Source organism: Trachinotus anak, unplaced genomic scaffold (genome assembly GCF_046630095.1).
Source record: "Trachinotus anak isolate AG129_WGS33_773 ecotype Australia unplaced genomic scaffold, CSIRO_AGI_Tana_v1 ptg000003l, whole genome shotgun sequence".
Taxonomy (NCBI): Eukaryota; Metazoa; Chordata; class Actinopteri; order Carangiformes; family Carangidae; genus Trachinotus; species Trachinotus anak.
In genome coordinates, this window is record NW_027273854.1 from 23585088 (window position 1) to 23606515 (window position 21428).

Below are 21428 nucleotides of genomic sequence, written 5' to 3' on the forward strand. Positions count from 1 at the left end.
TGAATATCATATGCATTTTGAAGGGTGTGTAACACCCAGGAATCAGCTGATGCCCCTCGCTCGTCCTATCTGCCTTGCTGCAAGACTCGAGGTAATGTAGGAGGTTCCCACCTGTCTGCCCCTTCCCGAGGGTCTTCTCCAGCCTGTAAGGCCCCACATACTGGCTGGACTGGCCCACCGTCAGCTCCTTGCTACTCATCCTTCCCGAGATGAATTTCTATTCCTGAAATAAGGCAGATCAAGATAGCGCTCGGTGCTGCTCCGTGCGTAATGCCGTAACGCACATCACAGGCGGCTGTACGGCGGCGGAGGAGAGGAGGTGCTGAGGACTGGTCGTGATCTAAAGCCGGGCCCTGCAGGCTACTCCCATGCACTTGTTTGTCATGCGGTCAGGTCCGTGCTGGGAGTTTCCACTCTGTAAGGCCTAGAATAAAGTATTTTCCAGTATCGGGTTGTGTCTCTTTCACTACAGCAGCATCATTCAGAGGGAAGGTAGAAAAGATCAGCAAGAAAGGGCCGTTGTGAGGTTTGGCCGGTCCCAGTGAATAGTCACATCAAACCCGCCCCTGCTATAAATAACAGTAGTTTAAAGCTGATTGATCCGGTATAGCTTATGCAGCTGGCCAAAAGTGGAGCAGAAAAGAAAAAGAATCTGATTCAGACCTGGACAGGCAGGCTACATTTGCCACAGATTGATTTCTGTTGGAGCAGAGTCTCAAATATCCCAAGTCAGAAAGCCCTGATCGAATCCATTCTCTGATCGATATCAGGGACCCCCCTCCTCGCTGCTGCTACCGTCCGAAAATGTTTTCATAATTCGCCTTTTTTCTTTTTCCTCAAGCCAGGCCTCGTTTGGTCAGGATCTGCCTTCCTGTGCAGACGCGGCGGTGTCCAGATAATAATCTATTATCACAACAGCATCAGCAAGAAGAATGGGTTTTCCAATATCCGGTGCACACTTTGGCTCACCCCCTCCCCGGCCCTGCATCAGGAAATAGAGGAAGAGGGGGGAGAGCATGAAAAAGGCGAACAGCCTCGGGCAGACCGGGCCAGACAGGCGAAATGCGCCCGCGGTCAGGACAGCTGCAGCGGGGAGAGGTGCGCTCGGTGTGCCGGAGGACGATCAGCGCTCCGCCCGGTGATTAATCCTGTTTCTAGAAACAACAAGCATCCTCAGCTGGCTTGGTGGTAGCCGACTCCCCGCCTCTCCTCCCTGTGCTCCCTCTTCCTCCCTCCCTCTCCCACTCTCTCTCTGTCTCTCTGTCTCTCTGCCCCTGGCCGGCTATGCTCATGATATCACCGCATCTCCTCCCTCAGCCGGCGCTAGGCTGCTGCTGCTGCTGCTGCTGCTGCTGCTGCTGAGCGCACAAGTAGCAAAAATGGAAATAAATAAATAAATAAATGGCCTCGGAGAAAATAATCTTTCAGGTTGTCAGAAGTTGCCCGCATCCACAGGAGTGTCCATCATTCACGGGATGGCCTCCTCCGCCCCGCTGCTGCCTCGCTTTCTCTTTTCCCCACCTCTCACACTCCTCCTCCTGCTTCTCCCCAGCTCCCCTCTCCTCATCGGTCAGCATCAGCATCCGGGTTCCGCTGCCCCCCCTCCTCTCATGCCCCCACCCTTTTTTACTACAGCAAAGTTGCACATTGTGTGATTGGCTGCAACAACAGACAAATATCGAGATACCTCCAAATGCCACATGGTCCAAGTCAGTATCAGTGTAAATGGATGTAAGAATATTCAATGACAACAAAAAGCATATATGAAACACCACGATACTCTACACAAAGAGGAGAGTTGTGGTTGAGCTGTATTTTAAATTCCTGGTGGATCATGTCACAATACTAGTAATTCATAATAATTACTAATAAGGGTCGCCTACTAAACTGTCTGCAATGCTTCACCACTGCATGACATGCTCATTTAAAGGACACAGGTCTGTTAGTTTTTTTGTTTTTTTATTTTAAGAGTTGATTTTAATGTTAAATAATCTCTGACTTTAAGCACAACTGAATTCAACATCTTTGGTAATCGTATGTATACAGTCTAATGTGTATGTCAGCCCTTAGACAGACCGGTGACCTGTCCTGGGTGCACCCCGCCTCCTGCCTTATGTCCACAGGGACTTGCTTCAGCCCCCCTCCCACCCTCTGACAGGAGAAGCACTATAATTGATGGATGGAAGTTTGAAAAGCAAACCTATAAGGGATCTTGAAATTAAGTGTGTATTATAGTTTTAGTATAAGTTTTTTTTATTTTTAAACCTAATTTTTCAGGGTTTAGGTTTTGCTATTGTTACATAGGCAGCGTTATCATTAACAGCTGTTTACTTACTAGTCTAGAAGAAACATTGCAAGTTCAGCATCAAACTTCATTCCTTTATTCACTAAACCCTGTCTTCAGCAGTTGGAAGCAACGCCAATGTTAACTCTTGTCTCTATCACATCTTTTTCTTCTGAAATTAGCAAGCTAACCAGCTAGCCCCAGCTGGTCTTGTCACTTTCTGATAGTGACTCTCTGTAACCACTAAATATCTAACATGTATTACAACCTCTTGTCTTGTAAATGCAACAATGGCCATTGCTCTTGTCAAGCGACAATCACTGCCGCCCGCTCCCGCCAAGAAACCACGTTCAGCTGCAGAGACAACTTACAAATAGCTCCTTTAAAGTAAGACATTTCAGGATAGACGAGTCACAAGGTCTGTGTAGTTAGTGATATCTTATGCAGCAGCATCAATCTTTAATTTGCTAATATAAGTTCATATTATCCACCATAGGCTGTGTAAGGCTGTGACAGCAAAACCACAGATTGTCTTGACCAAAGGTGTGTTTTGCTGCTTCAATTTTTTGTTTGTCAGAGGAAAATTATGCAATTCTTTTTAAATGCTCCATGACGTCACTTTAAGATCAAGTGAATGTGACAACAACCGAACAATCATGGACCCACAGGGGAGATTATGTAGTTCCAAAAAAAAAACCCAACAAAAATCAGTGAAAAATACATAAAAACACTGCACACCAATGACCCCTGGGACAGGTCATAATGTGAAACTGGGTCCTGCATCACTGCATGCTGTGATTAAGGTTCACATTGTGATATCTGTATGACGTTGACTCCCAAATCTTAATCCCTTTTAATCTTAATCTCTTGATGCAGTCAGGTTGATGGAGCTCAGATTATCCAGTGGTGATGTGTGTGTGCGTATGTCCATACATGTGAGTCCGTCTTTGTGTGATGGATGTCTTTCAACAGGGACAAAACTAAAATGAGAGAAAAGTCATAAAACATAAACATGGTTTTGTCTCTACGCTTTTCTTTTAGTCTAGGATTACACACATTCAAAACCTCCATCCACACAAAGCCCTACTGTCAACAATGATTCATAAAGTATTATGTGTTAATAAAATGTGTCTGGGGAAGGTTTCGATTCTTACAGAATGAACTCGGAAACAAGCTGTTTACGAGAACATGCTAAAATCTGTTTTCCACAGATGAATCAGTGAAGTCGTGGTAGCTGCTGGTATAACGCCACACGATGGTGCTGTTATGTTGCTGTACTGGTTACCAGTTTTCATTCACTGCTTCACAGACGCCTCAACAAGTTTCACCTTTTTTGCCGTCTTATGAGAACAGAAAGGTGTGAGTCATGGAATTAAAACAGTTTGTTTATCAGTAATCATCAAATACATTTTTTTCTTGAGTATGTCCATGTTTTGGCTACTTTGTCTTTAACTCGTCAGAGGGTTTATTTAAGTAACTATTCTAGTAGTTAAATCTAGCTCCACCTCAACCAGCTACATAAGCTACGTACGTATAATATAACTTCAAGTGCATTTAGCCACTATTGTATTTTTATTTTTACAGTAAATAGGAATTTGACATAAGGTTTTCACTTGTTACACAGTAAATTTAAAATGCTTTCAAAATGAAACAGGAAATGATAGTCCAGAGTCCTCCTTCCAATAAACTGAGTGTCTGTTAGGGACAAGATACATGTCAATCTTTATGTACCGTTAGCAATGTTTGTCCCTTTACAATGTTTAATATTTAGATGACCTGTAATGCTGTATGCAGTATGTTTGTATTCCACTCAGAAAGTGTAAACTAGCAAGCTAGGCTAACTACTCCACTTAGAAAGTTCAGTTAGTTGGACAGTTAGCCTAGTTGCTAATGTTAACATTGTATTTCCAGTAGACATTACTTTCCATTCATCAGCAACTCGGAAAGTCAGCAAAAATTCTGGTACACGACTTGCTGACCTCGTATACGCAGAAACATGGTAGATGAATGTGAACGTTTGGCTGATGGTAAGAAACTTTTGATTAATGGTGTAAAATCATGTGGTGCATATTAATTTTTTGCTAACATTTAATCTGTAATATGGTTTTAGGTTGTAACCATTAGTTGCTGTTCACAAAGAGTAACCTAGTTAGGAAAGTTTTTTATTAGCAGTAACACTGTCAGGTAAAGCATTATCTCAGTGGCTTCAGGGCACGTACTGGTACAGCAACAACTCTGGGACAAAAATCCCCTTGGAAAATAAAGTTTCAAACCGTTTCAGCATATTCAATATGACTCTTTAATGGGACACTAGTCTCAGCCAACGTAGCATCCAGACACTTTACCAAAGAGGATCCTATTCTTTATGTGAATGAAGCTCTAACAGTTAAATGAAACCAAATATTGACTGGGTGTGTCCCTGAGCATTCCTCTGTCCCAGTACAGCCTCTGCAACCACATCTGAGCGTGAGAGCCCCAGTCCAGACCGCCGCTGTCCAATCAGCAGCAGGAAAGATAAACTTCAAAGGAACAAACAAGTTTAACAGTTCAACTCTTAAATCTCATGTTTGTATTTTTTAACTACAAGTCTCCATTTTTCTATGTTAAGTTATTTCTTACTTATCTGTGTATATATATATATATATATATATACACAGCCAACCTTTGGAAAATATTTTCAGCACCATATTCGTGTAACACTGAGTTCTCATAGCCGTGTCCCTTTTTACCAACATATCATTAAGTTATTTAACATGAAGAAAAGGAAACAATGAAGGACACACTACAATCATGTCTTCTCGACAACAACTAAAGAAAGGACATATTTACATTGAGGAACAGTCAGCTGTCTGATGGCATGTGTGAACAGTGTGACCTCAGTTCAGAGGAGGCTGAGGACCTGCTTTTTGACTTGCAGGAAGCAGTTTTATGTGTAAAGTTTTGTAACTTTGACCATGTTTTTCTAAAATATTACTTATTCACTTGGTTATATTATAACATACACTAAAAGTCCAAAGTTTCAGTACAGCTGGTTAAAACCATTGTTTTCATGATTAATTATTATTGTATGCTTTTATGACCTGATAAACACGAGTGGATTTCATCCAGCTGTTCCATTTTCAGCCACAGACACGTGTGTCGTGATGTGAAACACTGTCAGCCTGTCCCTGTCAGTGTCCCCCTCATCCGTCCTCGCACTGACTTTAAATGCAAGGTGAACAGCACAGCTAGCTAACTTTCTCACAGATGTCGAAACGTCGGGCTAACGTTTCCCACTTGAAATAGTTTGAAAGGTTTGGCGTTAACTGAACTCACTTCAGCCCTCCACATCCACCGCAGCCCGTCCACCTTCACAGGGGAGGAACCCGCCACAGGGAGCGGGGAGCACGGTGAGCAGCCGTGAAACCCGCCGCTGTGGATCTGCAGCGCGTCGACTGAACCCAGCGCTGTGATTGGTCGAACTCTTCTTCTTCTTCCTCAGCAGACTTGACGCTGCCGCCTCCTGCTGATAGACTGGAGCACTGCACGTTTACAATTGAACGCACTCTGACGTGAAATGCGTATCTGCTACGCGAAATGTGTACAGGTTGGAAGGTCTGTATGTATTTTTTGTTTTTGTTTTTGTTTTTTTGTTTTTATTTCCAGCTCCTCTGCATTGAATTGAATTAACTGTATACAATAAAAAGGCATCATTAATTAGTTTGCGTTTTGGTTGTCTGGGACATCTTATTTATTCACTGTATATTGTCAGGTCTTCCGTGAGGATGCACATCACCCATACCTGTTTCTTAAAGTTTCTGAGCATATAAATCAAATTTTAATGTGAACTTGGCAAAAGCTGTGTCACTTGGAAGTTGGATGTCCATCTCTCAGGAGCACCTAACAACATACCTTTGAGCAAATACAGATGTTTATGATTAATGTGCATATGTTTGAAATGGATCATATGTCATGTCTCACCTGATCTGTTTCCTTTGCTCTTTGTTGTCACGCAAATTCTCAAAACAGTTAACAACGTGTTATTTAAATGCCCTGAGCAACAAAACAAAATAACAAAATATTCCAACTTCAAAGCACATGAATACATCAAAGTCAGTCATGTGAATGCAGCATTAGACCTCTGACAACCATGAAAGTGACCCCTGAACCCACCTAAACACGGGATGAAACTGCAAGTATAAAATGTGTAAAGTATAAACTGTGGCTTTCACTACAGAACAACTTCCACCCAACTCCTCTTACACACACACGTGCAGACAGACAAACAACTCCCCTCTGCAGAGTCAGGCAGAAATACTGTATCTCCTCCCCCCTCAGTGGAAACTCCCTCAGGCATTTAGTTCGACACCCCTATGTGGTTGGACATGGTATATCTGATGTCAAATCAGGAGCGGTGAAGTTGGTGTTCATGTAACTGAACATGCATGTACAGTAATGTGCAAGGTGTGTGTGTGTGTGTGTGTGTGTGTGTGTGTGTGTGTGTGTGTGTGTGTGTGTGTGTGTGTGTGCGTGTGCGTGTGTGATCACTAGCATAAATTAATGATTGATTGCTGCTATTTCATGTGTTTAATAGATGCCCTTGTAAAGATAAGGATATAGATTGAATTGTTCTGAGTCCTCATAAGTACTACATTCAGTGTGTGTGTGTGTGTGTGTGTGTGTGTACTGGGGAACAGGGGAACTTTCCTGAAACATGTGTGTTTACACAGGTCATATATGCTGTGTACACAGGTGCATAGTCACATCACATGTGCACATCTGATCTGTTTTATGGATTTGGCACTCCCAATATTTTGTGTAGCGCAGGTCATTACAACTGTGTAACTTGACAATTAAGGAAGGTGGTGTAGGTGGGGCTCCCTCCTGTGGTCACTACTGGTTAATTAGAAATGTGAGGGCTTATTAGTAAAACTATTATGTAACCTTTTTTACATGGAGATTTTACTGGTTAGGCTTTGACATCTAATGAAAACTGGAAAATATGTCAGTTCTTATGTCATTGGTATTATTAACTTGAATCAACTTTTTCATAAAATAAACACTGAATGCTCAGATAAATGTAACCTCTTTTTTTTTTTTTTTTACACAGGACTGTGTATGATTTTTACAAGCACACATACAGTGGTTTGAAATCCACACCTCTGACGGTGAGGCTCAGAGTGAGAGCAGGGGGTAGGCTAATCTGGGTATGTGTGGGTGTGATGCCAAAAAGAGTCTGAATTTACCCCCTGGGGCTGGATTAGGGCAGCAAAACAGACAGCGTGGCCTCTCTCTTCATTACTCAGTGCAGGACCCATCACCTCTTACTTGGGTTAGGTGAATAAATGTATAAAGTTACTCACTGCACATTTGGAACTTCCTTTGATTTCCCATATTGTAACTGACTGATTTAAAATGTGCATTAATCCCTGTTTGCTTGTGCAAAAGGTTAAGAAGATATGTGAGCATGTGATGGTAATTTCTAATGAACACTACTGTATCTACTGAAGTAAATACACAAAACTAACATTTACATTTAAAAGTGTCAAGACGAGTTATCCAGTACTTAGACTAATAATTTACACAGCATAATTGACTTTGGCTTATATTCACAGCCCTTCAGTGGGCTATTTGTATGTTTCCTCCGCTGCTGAATGTTGTTTCTTGTCAGGAGCAGATGGTGATTGTTGCTTGACAAGAGCACCGTTGCATGTACAAGACATAAGGTTGCAATACGTCCTCTGAGCAACGCAGACTGGAGGCCTCAGTGAGTCGCCATCGGAAGGTGACAAGCTGGGCTGAGGCTAGCTGGTTAGCGTGCTAACTGACGCAGAGGAAAAGGTGTGATAGACACAAGAGTCAACATTGGTGTTACTTTCCACTGCTGGAGACAAGTCTTGGCGAGAAAAGGAATGAAGTTTGATGCTTAACTCATGTTTCTAGACTGGTCAGTAAACAGCTGCTAATGCTAACATTGGCTTTATTAGCAAGCAAATGCTACTGAGAGAAATAAAAGGTTAAGAAAAAAAAATAGTGAATTGTTTTCATTTGGTCAATTTTTCATGGGAGTAAACATATCCACACTCCCAAACACAAATGGTTCAGACATGAAAGGTGAGACTATGAATATGTTCAGCTGTCACCCATCCACTTTACAAGAAAGCAGGCCCACAAAATGGTGAAACAAATAAGGCCTAAATAAATAAATAAATAAATAAATCACGATTGTTTTTAAACCAATTATTTGATACTTTTATTTCCATTTATAAGTATTCATTTCAAGTCGACAGTTTACATTACAGCCCATCGGCTCTCTGGAGTTGTCTACAAGTCGATGAACTGTATGTCAGCCATAGAGGGAAAGGGGGAATGGCGGTAAGACTGAGGGACACCAGATAAGCCTATAACAGGGGGGAAAGGACAAGGGGAGGAAACTGTGGTTACTGCTGCCAGATCCCTAACTCAGCCCGAGTCAACGCAGTGTTTGTCACGCCATGATCATCATCATCTTTGCTGTTGTCATCATTCAGTCCAGTGCTGGTGTGCAGAAGGGAATGCTGGGAACTTGGAGGACTCAGTGCAGTGGACCTGGAAGAGAGGAAAGAGAGGTGAGATGGAAGGCAGGGGAAAATGCACAGTAAGACCCCGTTTAGAGGTCACATGTTAATTCCAAGAGTTAATTAGGTCTCAAAGCCTTTAGCTTGGCTGTAGATGTTTAGTCTAGCAAATAAAATTATGAACAAAAAAAAAAATTCTTACTTAACAGTTGTGGTAAAGCCATGCAGACAGTTTTGGTTTTACTTATATAACTAAGGTGACAGGACTTTCAATTTGAGGAACTCAAAGCATTGGGAAATAACACTGGAGCAACCCAATGGAAACATCTCTTTGCATAAACGTAGAAGAGCAGATGCAAAAATCAATTTATTCTACATGCAAAAGGCGACACTGTGGAAACATTACAAAAAGTACTTTTAGTCTTATTTGAAAAGGGACTTCTGACTTTGGCTACATGCAGCTGACACTAGTGCAAATAATTTCTCAACTCTTCTACTCTGGATTATGAGAAGACGTTTCTAACCGTTTTTAATGGAGCTACTTCTTGCAGAGACAAATATCTCAAAACCTGGACAAACTAAACCAAAACTATCCACGTGGCTAATGGGCAAGCCTTGCTTAGTATTTATTTATTTGCTTGTTAGCTTGTAATTTGGAAGTACTAACCCTTTTAAAGGTCCCATATTGTATTAAGTGAGATTTTGATGTCTTTTTTGATCATAAAGCAGGTCTAGGTTCTACATTAATACTGTGAAGGTATCAAAGCCTCAGTCCACAGAGAAATGCACACAGCCTGTATTCAGAAACTGAGCCTTAAAATGAGCCGTCAGGACTTCTGGAACTTTGTGATGTCACAACAAAGCAGTCACTGCTTTCAGCCATTCCCCAAGCCCCGCCCACCAGGACCCACCATCCAGCCTTGAAGGATTTAGTTTCACTGAGTGTTTACATGAAATCTGCTATATTTTTATTGGATCACTCAGAAAACAGTCAGGCCAGAAGAGGCTCAGAGCCTCTCTTCTGATTGGCTCCCTGACCTGTTGATGCTAGAGCTCCAGAGAGAAGATGTAATCATTGAGTTGGTGTTTGGTTCTTAAAACCACAAATATATCCTCTGATGGATATCAACACTTCAAATAAAACACAGGAAAATTGTAAAATATGGGACCTTTAAGAATAGGCTGAAAACACCCAGTCAGACGTGACAGATCCTGAAGCAGCTAAATGGAATTCATTCATTTCATCATTTACATATTTTGTCAAAATGGCTTCTGTGAAAAATGCCTATTATATGTCAAGACTTCACTGTGTTGACAAATTTCTGCTGCAAATATGACTTTTTGAAGATATGTTGGAGAAATAATTACCCCCACCCCCAGTAATCGCTGACTAAGAACGAGTCACCAAATTATATGACATCCTTACATTTGAGGTTAGAGGACAACTCCTCATGACGTCCCCTCAGCTGCACTCTTCACACAAGCAGCGAAGGCCTCCATCAGGTCTTTGCAGCCCTCGGCTCCCTTCTCTGCCACACTGGAAGAATAATGAACAGCAATGAGACAGATCGTAGTCGAGATGATCCACATTTCAACAACAGCATTTCATTTCACAAACAGTTGTTGCATTGCAATATCACTTTTTCCCATAAATGGCACATGACTTGGAGTAGAAATTAGAAAAAGCAGTGTTGGGGTTTAGGCTGGCTTTCGTCAGCAGGAGTGGTTTCAACTATGTCCCTGTCCAACTAATCTTATTGACAAATGAAAAGTAAATGTGACTTATGTCAATAACATTATTACAAAGACAAAAAAACAAGAATGAGGGATGAGACAAAAGGGGATGGAAGTGAAAGAGAATTCAGGCTGAGAGATTATTGTAGGCTCCCATGCAGGACCAAACGTAGCAGCCGACACTGCCACAGTGCATTAGGGTGATGGAGCGAAAGAGAGGGAGGGGGCAAAGGGAGGAGCCAGGGATACAGAGAGCCATGTGGATGAACCCATCTGTTTGATAGGACACCAGAGAAGGAGGGTGGTTGCGTGATAATGCAGAGATGACAAGACACGGAGGTAGGAGGCTGAGCCCACAGGAGGAGGGATTTATTGTGACATGAATGTAAACCCATCTCCTGGCTCCTCCTCCATGACATCTGAACATCCCTCTGTTCAGTTTCTCTCCAATCTCTCCTCAACCCATCAAAGAGCAGGACAGCAGTCTCCTAAATAGCATCCATCAAATTCAGCCATCAAACAGTTTTGCTATTTATCCAATATTTACAGATATTAATTTAAAAGGCCAGGGCTGATAACACAATTTGGCTTTCTTTTGTTTTATTCACACCAAAAGCCATTCAGGTTATGAACATTTTGTAATCCTTGTTAGTAGCAGAGCCCTGTGTGGGATTCAAATGGCATACCAGGAGGGATTAAAAGAATCCAGTGTTGCTACTTGTAATTTTATCTCATTTGATATCAGCGCATCAGCTGTTCATCTACAGCTGTATCAAAAGCTGTATAAAGTTGCAGCTAATGCAAACGGAGCATTTCCTACTGCTTCACATTGAAGGTTCAACTGACACAACACAGTGTAGCTTTATTGTGAAAGAGGCACAGGAACACAAAATCATAACAGTACTCCATCGACACAACAACAAAAAAGCACCAGCTCGATACAGCAGAACCAGAAAATTTAAGTTGTGTTCCAATTTAGGAGCCGCATCCTTCACATGGCCTCCGAATACCACATAAATGCTACAAGGCTCAACCGAAATGAGATGATCTGGTCTACGGAGGATTTCCTTTTGATCCTCTGCTGCTGTTTGATTTGTGGAGTATGCCATTGTTTCATTTTGAAAAGTAATTCACCACTGGTGCAAAGCATCCACCTGTTAGATATTTTGTTGCCCAGGAAACAAAGGACACATTTGAAGGAGCCTTTGAAATGGGACAGCCTTGTCATGCCACTGTGACGCACTAGGTCTTCAAATGCAGCCTCCGAAGGATTTGGCCTCTAAATTGAGACACAGCTATAGTCAGTTCTTTATTATTCCACAAATTCATTTCTGTCGACGCCTGTTGCTTATATTACCCACAATGCAATGTGACCACAAATCGGCTGGATATTCGGGTGTGTTATGCTAGCAGCGGCTAGCTCCCTTCACATTTGCCGTCAAACTCCCCAAACCTGTAAAACTTTGATGTGTAAAATCTGTCGAGTTCCCCTCTAAAGATTACCACTTTAAAAAGGAACAGTTTATATATTTTGGAAATATTATAATTTGCTTTCTTGCCGAGTTAGCTGAGAAGATCATTACCGCCCGTGAATGTGTGCTAAACATGAAGCTGGAGCCAGGAGACGTTCATCTTGCCATAAAGACCGGAAATGGGTGAAACAGTTAGCGTGGCTCTGTCCAAACGTCAGAGAACCAACCTACCAGCACCTGAGGCTCTATGTGCCGTCTTTATGTATAGCTAAGCAAACTGGATGCTGGCTGTAGCTTCATATTTACTTTAAGGGAGCAGTGGCTCCCTAAAGTCTCCAATGGCAGCCTTCCAACCTCAGAGAGGACAGGACTCCAGGAATATCGAGTTCGTGAAATGATGAATAAACAGCTGGAGCCCATAGTAAGGTAAATGGTCGCCTTTCAGCCTTGTGCGATCACTCAAACACACAGAGTGGAATAAAGTCTACTCTGCAAATCTAAAAGCGTGGAAACCCTCACCATCACATAACAGTGTCAAAACCATTTTAATATTCAAGTTGAGCTACACGGGACATCTCTGCTGCATTATCTCTTTGCCCTGTGGCCGGGTGCCTGTTGGTGATGTAACACACAGCTGGCTGCGGCAGATTATCACTCGGCACTTTACTTCGACAGGAATGATGGAGTGGAGCGCATGTGTTGCTTTGTGAGGGTGTGTGTGAGGAAAAAGGAGTTTGTGTCATTGCGAGTGTGCATTTCTAATGGTGTGTGGGAGTGTGTATGTGCTTAGACAGAGTCATTGAGTGCTTGTGCACTGATGGCCCAACATCAGTACAGCAGGGTGTCCAACCCTGAGGGTGAGTTGTCAGACTGATGCTGCCACTGCACCACTGCAACATGCACACATATGTACTTTTCAATCTCTGACTGAACTGTGGTGGATGGAGTTAATTGAGCTTATTGTAGTTTATCAAAATAAAAGCATGGCCTGTTTCATCCTCTGTTAAAATACACCCTTAATTTTAAAGGCCATATCATGAACCTTCATTAGTTGACTATACAAAAGTTTCTTTCTGATCTGTTTTTAAATTCTACACAATCCTGATATGTTTTGCGTACAACTCATGCAAACAGGGGGATTACGGAAAGCATCAGAGGAGGGCAGTCACATGTCCAGGCAGTGAAGGGAGAGGACCAATGACATCACTACTACTGCAGCCACCACACAGTGTCTTGAGAGAAAGCACGACTCTGAAACAGGTCAAATTACAGGGTCATGGGGCACAGCGGGTTGTCATAGGAACCACAGGAGGTCTCAACTGAACATTTGGGCCAATTCAGACTTAATATACTCATTAAATTTTAATACAATCATTAGAATATCATCTAACAAAGCTTCTAATGTTCAGTTTATGGTGTAAAATATTTAATTCTCCAGTGAATTCTTCTATGTGACTGATCAAATACTAGAACGATTTGCAATCTAACCAACTTCAGGCTGTGTCATCATGTCTGAGTAATCGCTGCTCAGGTTGGGTTGAAGACTGACATCCTCCTCCCGTCTCGGACATAATCAGGAAATGAGGGATGAATTATTTAGGCTGAGCTAGCTGTGGTCAGTCCTCTGGGACAAACGCACCATAGATCACTGAGCAGGTGCAGCAGGGAAAGATGATGTAGAGGCCAAATATTAGTCACACGATCATGTGATTAAGGCTGAGTGTGCCATATTCCTTGATACACAAGAAAAATAGCCTAAAAATATCCCAGGGTGCTTTGAGCTTCCTTAAAACAAATAGAGATTTACCTCACACAAATGATCTGTTGAAGTACAGAAGATCAAGGAATTCATTAGTATTAAGCATATTGAGGTTACATGACAAATGGTGCAGTATGGGGGGGTTAAGGGGAGGGGACTGGTCCCAGTCTGACTCAACAGTACAGCACTCACATTACTGACTTCTGCCGAGTCACCGAATTCCATAATGAAAACCAGCACAGTTTCCACTGGCAAGAATGTACAGGCATGTCTGCACATACAACTGCAGGCAATCAGTAACAGACTCTGTGTGTGTGTGTGTGTGTGTGTGTTGGGCTAAGGAAAGGGGGGTGGGTGTGTGTGCTAATGTTCATGAAAGAGATTCAAAGTACACAGGCTTTCCCCCCCCAACCAACACATTAGCTTTAGGAGTTTGCAACATATTGCATGTGGTAATTATTAGCTCTGAACTAACACCTCAACAAGTCACATACTGCACTGTGCTATATGTTCATATGGGCACTATGGATCCTGTGTGTGGGGTGCATTCATTGTTAGGTTTCAGTGTCTGTGTCTTGAAGCAGGTTGCTGCATTCAAGTCCAGAAAAATAAAACTGGATTTGAGAGTATATTTGAAAAACACTGCACTGCACTCTTTCACCTGTATAGAGAAAATTAAAAATGTTGCTCATACTTCACTTGTGTAACTTTACTGGTGTGACCTTGACAAGGTCATAACTACTGCTTCTCTTTAAAAAGAAAACTGTGATTAAGAAATAGATCCTCACATTAATCACATAAAAAGTCTGCCCTAAAACTGTGAAAATACAATCAAATCTGACTAGCAAACATCCAGAGACGCTTATTACCACAACATGAAGGCCTAAAGCCAACATGGCCGCCACCATACATCCCGGGCTAAATGTGAACGTGAGGGTGCTGCGTCTTTGGCTGGCTGGGTTTTAAGGAGCAGGTGTCAGGTGAAGCAGTAACGTGATCTATGGCAGGGAACATGTCATGGTATCCTGCACATACGGTCTCTATCCATGTCTTTTAAAAGCTGTCTATAAATACACAGGGATTGTGATATTCATTACACAGAGCCGGCCATGTTGAATCTACAGCTGAGGTGTGGCCGAGTTGGAATGAAATATAATGTCCAGACGGGCCAACAGTGTGTTCTGATAGCCTCTACACTTCCTGTCAGGACCTGGTAATACATAGGAGCATTCGTCACATTATTGGTCATATGCAAAACCTGCATTACGATATTCATACATGTTACTTTCATACTGATGTCCACCTTCAGTCTTTAAGGACGGCAGATCGTTGCCCTGACCCTTTGACAGCTGATGACAGATGTTCATTTGAATGTTACTTAAAATGGAAGCAAGGGTTACCTGGGGCAGAGGTCATGTGCAACATGGGTCACTTGCATAGTTGGGAGGAGAGGTGGTCCTCCAGACCCGAGGTATTTGTAGCTCACACATCAGACCAAAACCTGTTAAAAACCTTTACACGGGAACCTGTGATTGTACACATCAACATCTGTTGGGGAGTTCTACTGCCTTTTGAGGCTCTGGAAGGAGCTGTGTGAAATCTGGTAAATTTCTGGTAAATGGTTGGGACTAAAGAGTAAACGTTTGAAAAGCACCCAAATCTCCAACTGAGCAGTCAATGGTCAAGTTAAGCCTCTTGAGTTAAAATGTCAGCTTAGCAGGCTACCTTCTTCATTTCTGTCAGAGTTGCTCTTTGCCTGCAGTAATGTTTCCGGCCTCTTGGGGGCAGCAGAAACAAGTCCTGAACATCAACATATCGTCATCTTTTCAACTAATATTGCAAATTTGTTAGCAAACAGTTACTTATTTACACAGACGACAGTTACGGAGCAAATGCTGCAAATTCTGCAAAATGCTATTTCTGGTTAAATATAGTATGATGTAGCGAAGAATAAAAGGTCAAAGGACAAGGATACAGAGCATCAAGGTAAACTGTGAGGGGCCACTGTGGCCCTCAGATTAACAGCTGCTACACAAATAGTGTATAGCTCTGTTTGCTCGTACTGGTGCCACCTGACTTTCAGCCTTTCAAGGTTAAAGGTTCGGGTTCAGCTCACATTAGCTGCATGTAATGGCCCACACACAGTTATCACCTGAAACCATGATATGTTACATGAGTGACAGGAGGACAGAATGTCTTATCATCATAAACCTATTGTAGTGCGCTTTAAAACACCCTATAGAGCACCGACCTTGGCCAGAGCTCCCAGTATAGGCTTACCTGCACATAAACCAGCTGTAGTAAATAGCATGGCTCCACACCATGCCTGCCTCAGGACTGAACACAAGAGTGGCTCAAGTTATTTATCAGAGTTGGGTGATTTTAATTTATGTCAAACTAACTATCCAGCCTGTGAAAGGCATCTCAAAGAGTCCCCAGACACTGAACAAAACTTGTATACATGATTAACTAAGTATCCACATCTTGTCCTGCACTAGCCCTCGCTACTCCACCTCAACCCCTGTCTTATCTAAAGGTCTCACACACCCACCGACACCTTATCAAGGCCCGACAGCCGCTAGAACACGTGCACCAAAGTGTTATGTCATTGCACTTCTCACTGAACTACACGCACATTGCAGTCATCCATGTTGTTGTGTGCCTGCTGTGAACAGATGCAGTGAAACCCCCAAAAATATCCCTGAGCCGGTGTCCCTGACCGTTGACACAGCAAGAGGCAAAAGGAGATGGCGGGGACAAAACGGAACAAGCCAGCGCAAGGTATTCTGGGGAAAGAGAGGCTAGTGACGCAAGCAGATTCCCAGCCTTCATCCATGCGTACGGGTGAGAATGAAACATCACCCTCCTGCCACACATCATTAACCCCCAAATCACTCTTCCCTGCATAGCGTACCCCAAGTTTTCATAACCTTTTCCCCCTCCCTTACTCCCTGCTAGGACGTTTCAACATGCAAGACTTGATTTGCTTTTGGTGGTTTTATGCACTGACCACAGCATCTACAGAAGAGACTCCATTTTAGCAATGGCGCATTTTGGGATGCTGCTGTCATCTAATCGCCAACCCCCTCCCTGACAGACCCGTGCAAAGTGAAATCAGCTCTGAATTTTGAGCAAATTTTTGGCTCTGAGCTCGAAGGCGATGCTCACTTTCTATGGAGCTCGTTAGGTAGCGGTCAAGCACATCGCAAATGATTCAATTAATTAGGTTTTTGCTAACGATGTCACTGTCTTCAGCTGCTCAACATCTCACCAAGCGTAAAAATTTGAAGGCGACTCTTGAAGCCGGGGGGAGAACTTGTGACACATTCAGAGATGGACCGAGGATTTCAAAAGCGCCAACTGATGCTCAATGGGTTTGGTGTCATGCTGAAGAACTGTTCTTCACTTCAAGGTTGTAGAAAAGGTAGAACAAACATTTAGGCGTCTTTCTTTCACGCACACCATCACCTACCATTTGTCCAGGTCAGCCTTGATGGTGGCACAGGCAGCAGGGACGGGGGCCTCAGCGGGGGCAGCGGCGGTCTCAGAGTCCGACATGTCTGTGGTGCTGCTGTGCGTATCGAGGGTGCGTGTCCTGTCCTGTCCTGTCCTGTCCTGTTACTGTCCTCTGAACGCCTATGGATCCCAGCGCCACCAACAGAGACCGAGAGACAGAGAGACAGTGGAGATGAGAGAGAGTTGGTGAAAGGGGAGGGAGCACAGGAGGAGGTGGGAGGAGATAAACATGTGAGAGGGCGGCACATGTATGTACATAGTGGGGCAGGGGCAGGAGGAGGGGGGTGCAAGGGTGAAGGGGCAGTGACCCACACTGAAGTTCAGAGGGAGAACACGTTTGGCAGGACAGAAGTTGAGCGGTTCCTTGTTGATGTCGGGTTGATACTTCCAATACTGCACCAAAGCCAAGTGGACTTCCTGCCCAACCGTGCAGCTCAGGCATCAAGAAGAGAGATTACAACCAGATGATAAACTGAAGCCACCGAGACATGTGACCAACACCAGCTTCAATCTCTGCTCACCAAACACTAAATGACCAAAAAAACCTCACACTGGCTTCATATCAGATTCATACATTTCTCAACCCATGCACAGTGTGATGAAGAGAATTAATTATGTAATATGTGCATGTGTGTGTGTGTGTGTGTGTGTCAGGGTGGTTGGGCCAGTATAGTAAAAATAACAGCCAGTCCTTCAACATCATCTGCCCATTGAATTCTGCCACCTAGTGGCAGGTTTGTACAGGAGGATACAGCATCTTCATCACAGCCCATGGCAGCCATTCTTCAGAGGTCAGAGTGTGATGTAACTAAATGTTTGGGGCTAAAGACAGTGTAAGAGCATTTGCCATTTGTGCGCGTCTTTTATAAGCAGTAAGCACTTATACTGCATGTTGCATTTATACAACAGCCACAGGGAGAACATTAAGTAATTTGTCCTTGTCGGAAAAAAAAATTCCAAGGTCATATTCAGAACTTAGTAGAAATTCAAATCATCTCAGGAAATGTTTCAACTATCGCTGCAACTGATCATTATTTTCACCATCAGTTTACTAAACAAAAGACAGTTTGGCTTTTTTTCCCATGACATCAAAATATCTATTTTTCAGTCGCTCTCATAATCAGTTCAGCTCCATTCTGGACCCGAACAGCTGCAGAAGAAGAAGCATTTTCTATCTGAGCCCATCTCCCACAGAACCCGTTGATCTGAAAAGTTTTACAGTAAAGTAACTATTTTTTCACCGCTTGAAGGGTCTGGGTATCATCCGGAAATCTAAAAACTGTAAATCTGTCATTTGTTGCAAAATCAAAACGGAAAACCCATTTACGGTGTCAAACAACGCAAAACCACTAAAGAACCCTCACAGAGAGACAGTGTGCTTTGGGTAATTCTGGGGACTGGGCCTGTGAACACACTGAGGGCCTGACTGCAGCACAAGCGTGGGTCCTGCCGCGCACAGACCCACGGAAACCCTGCCACTCCTCTGCAAAGTTCCTCTGACCATGAACCTCTGCAGAAGCCGGGGACCACAGTACCCCCCGCCCCCCCCCCTCCTTTAAAAACATCATTGCTTTAATAAACCATCAATCATCACCAAGCTTTCCTCGCGCGTCTCACCTGATCCACGCGCATCCACAGCTCTTTGTCACCTCGCGCACCTGTTCTGATCTTATATTTTAAAAAAAACAACCGCTACGAGCCTATGAATTATGGGAAATGTAGTCCTGAATGGAAACCATTCGCTTGAGCTTCCAAACCCCTCCACAGACACACTGCTGAATAGTTGAAGTGGAAGCAAAACTTTTGCTTGGATGCAAACATTTTACCGGATGTTTCCTTCCTCTTTATTCATTTTAAATCCAGCACAACCCCCCATTAACAACCCCCCCTCTGCTGTCCTAAAGTAGCAGTGGACACTCATTCATATCCCATGAAGAAGAAAAAGTGTGCAGTACCTAAATTACATTTGCATAAAATGTCAACCATTTAACTACCTTGCATGGAAAAACCTCCTGTGCTCACCTGGCCTTGCGGAAAAGGACCCCCCCCCCCCCAATATTCATAAGTTCTCTGCCATGAGGACAAAAGATAAAGCTGGAAGTCAGGCACAAATGATGACACAATGACAGCATACAATATGTTTTTAAAAGTGTAAAAGTAACACTATACATATGCAATAATATATTACAAAGAATTGCACTGGTCATCACAGTACATGGTGTCCAAATCATAAAGATCCTATATATTAAAAAAATAGTTCATAAGTGAATCTGTGAAACCTGTAGAAATATTCTTCAGTGTGAGGCCAGTTCCTCTCCTCGCTGTGAGCCCATGTGCACCGGGACAAAAAGGAACATCATGTACTTCAAGTAACGCAAGAGGCTTCCTGTGCAGAAACCCAGCACATGAGAGTGAATTCAACAAACAATGCTGATAATACCTACCTACCTGCAGATGGGACGTCTTGGTCCTGAGTGTGACGGCTGGAAAAGTGTCTCAGTGTGTGCAGGAACCACCAGAAAAATGCCAAGCAGGGCTTAAGTGTGCTGCAACTGCTCTGTGGTCAGTGTGAGCTCTCTGAAAGGGGGTGTGTGGCTCTGCTTTATGGTCTTGTGTGCATGTGTGTGCATGCGTGCGCTCGGTATATACATTCACTGCCCGGGGCTGACAGACAAAAGGGGGGAGGGGATATAAGAAGAGAGAGTTGGAAGGAAGCTTGAGGCAGAAGAGCAACAGGCTAAAAAAAAGTTGAAGCTCCTGTTTGAGGGTTAAACGGAGCTAAAGAGGAGGAAGGAGCTGCGCACGTGTTACATGTAAGGTGTGTCTGTGGCGTTTTGTAGCAAGGTCAACATCACACAGTGAAATACTCTGGCTCCTCTGGTTCTCATGTGTTCCCCACAGGCAGCCCTCATCTGCTCCTCACTCATATGCAAACAGTTAAGCCCCCCAGGCTCCAGGCTGACTCTGCATAACTATCACCATAGACATGTTAAAACACCCAAAACACACACACACCCACACACACTCAGTTTATCTTTGTAACACAAAACCAGCATCAGAAACCTGTTTTCCTGACAACAAGAGGATGACCACTGGGGATTTTTAAAATGTGTGTGGGTGGGTGTGTGTGTGTGTGTGTCCAGCACTGGAGGTGGCACCTTCCAGGAGATAAAATCAGAGGAGCCTTCAAAGTCAGTCTGTAGGTCACTGCTGCGAGGCCTGCAGCACATGCACAGTACATGTTTGCACATGTTCAGTGTGTCATGTGTGCTGCTGTGGATTGAATGGCAGGACGAGTGTTCAGAGCAAAGTGTCATGGGAAATGTTCAGTGCACAGGTGACCTCTTGGCTTCTGAACAAATGGCTGCAGCCGCTTACTCCAGAATGTGCAGACAGTTTGTGTGTAACGTCCTTTAAAGGAGAAAGACGTGTTTCTGTTTGAGGCTGAAACAAACTCACTTATACTCACACATATCATTTTGTCAGCTGCACGACTTTGCATGACAAATTCCCGAGGTCCAAAATGACACGCATCACTCTGCCAGATAACACATTTCATTTTATATGTAGTATATATCCAATAAAACAGTTATACCATAGAGTCTATTTTTATAGGGACTGTTCAGTTTTTGTAAGGTTATTTTATTTTGACTTTTTATTTTCAAATGTAGTTTATTTTTAATTACTTTTGAAGCAGGTTTGTTCGTTTAGTTTAGTTTTTGTTAGTTCCAGTGTCTTAAATTATTATTATTTTTTTTTTTGTAATATGGGGCAAGATTCAAAAAGGTCAGATAAAGTCTTTTGTAATAGAAACTCAACAAAACATCAAACCATTTTAAAAACTGTTTTCCCTGAGGACAGATGATCAACCATCCACAAAAGACAACTAGAAAATGTGTGTGTTAGTCTGTGTGTTTGTGCCATTAACCAGAAAAATTCAACTGGACACAGCAACAGCAGCAACAGTACATAAAATGTCAACAGTCCAAACAAGATGCAGCCTGAGACGCAGGACGAGTCAGCCTGAGAAAAGACAAACTCATCGAACTCTTTTCACTCATCAGTGAAACAGACTTCTCAGCACCACTCCCTGCTGCTGCAGCTCTATCATTACAGTTCATTAACAA

General features: G+C 43.1%; 1 protein-coding gene and 1 long non-coding RNA gene across 9 annotated transcripts in view; both read right to left on the reverse strand.

Annotated features, from left to right (window-relative positions):
* LOC139618631 (serine/threonine-protein kinase BRSK1-like) overlaps positions 1-6784 on the reverse strand; it is a 32479-nt gene extending 25695 nt beyond the window's left edge. For 2 of the 5 annotated variants that reach the window (XM_071474729.1, XM_071474728.1), the window contains exon 1: positions 5600-6784. Coding sequence is in view for 2 of the 5 variants with exons in the window: in XM_071474727.1 (XP_071330828.1) it covers positions 112-199 (88 nt within the window). In the remaining 3 variants the exon portion in view is untranslated. Of the gene's footprint in view, positions 1-111; positions 4804-5599 lie in introns of those variants that run through there. The other 3 variants (XM_071474727.1, XM_071474726.1, XM_071474730.1) reach the window with 3 other exon arrangements.
* Positions 6785-8488: 1704 nt separating this feature from the next.
* On the reverse strand, positions 8489-19904 carry LOC139618637 (uncharacterized). 4 transcript variants are annotated; one of them, XR_011689764.1, is made up of 4 exons: positions 19750-19904; positions 17258-17421; positions 10247-10357; positions 8489-8851 (listed from the first exon to the last, which is right to left on the reverse strand). It is a non-coding gene; the product is annotated as an uncharacterized lncRNA (long non-coding RNA). The 4 variants fall into 4 exon arrangements; XR_011689763.1 differs by having other exon boundaries at positions 19746-19901; XR_011689765.1 differs by lacking the exon at positions 19750-19904 and adding an exon at positions 18919-19037.
* Between the last annotated feature and the right edge of the window lie 1524 nt (positions 19905-21428).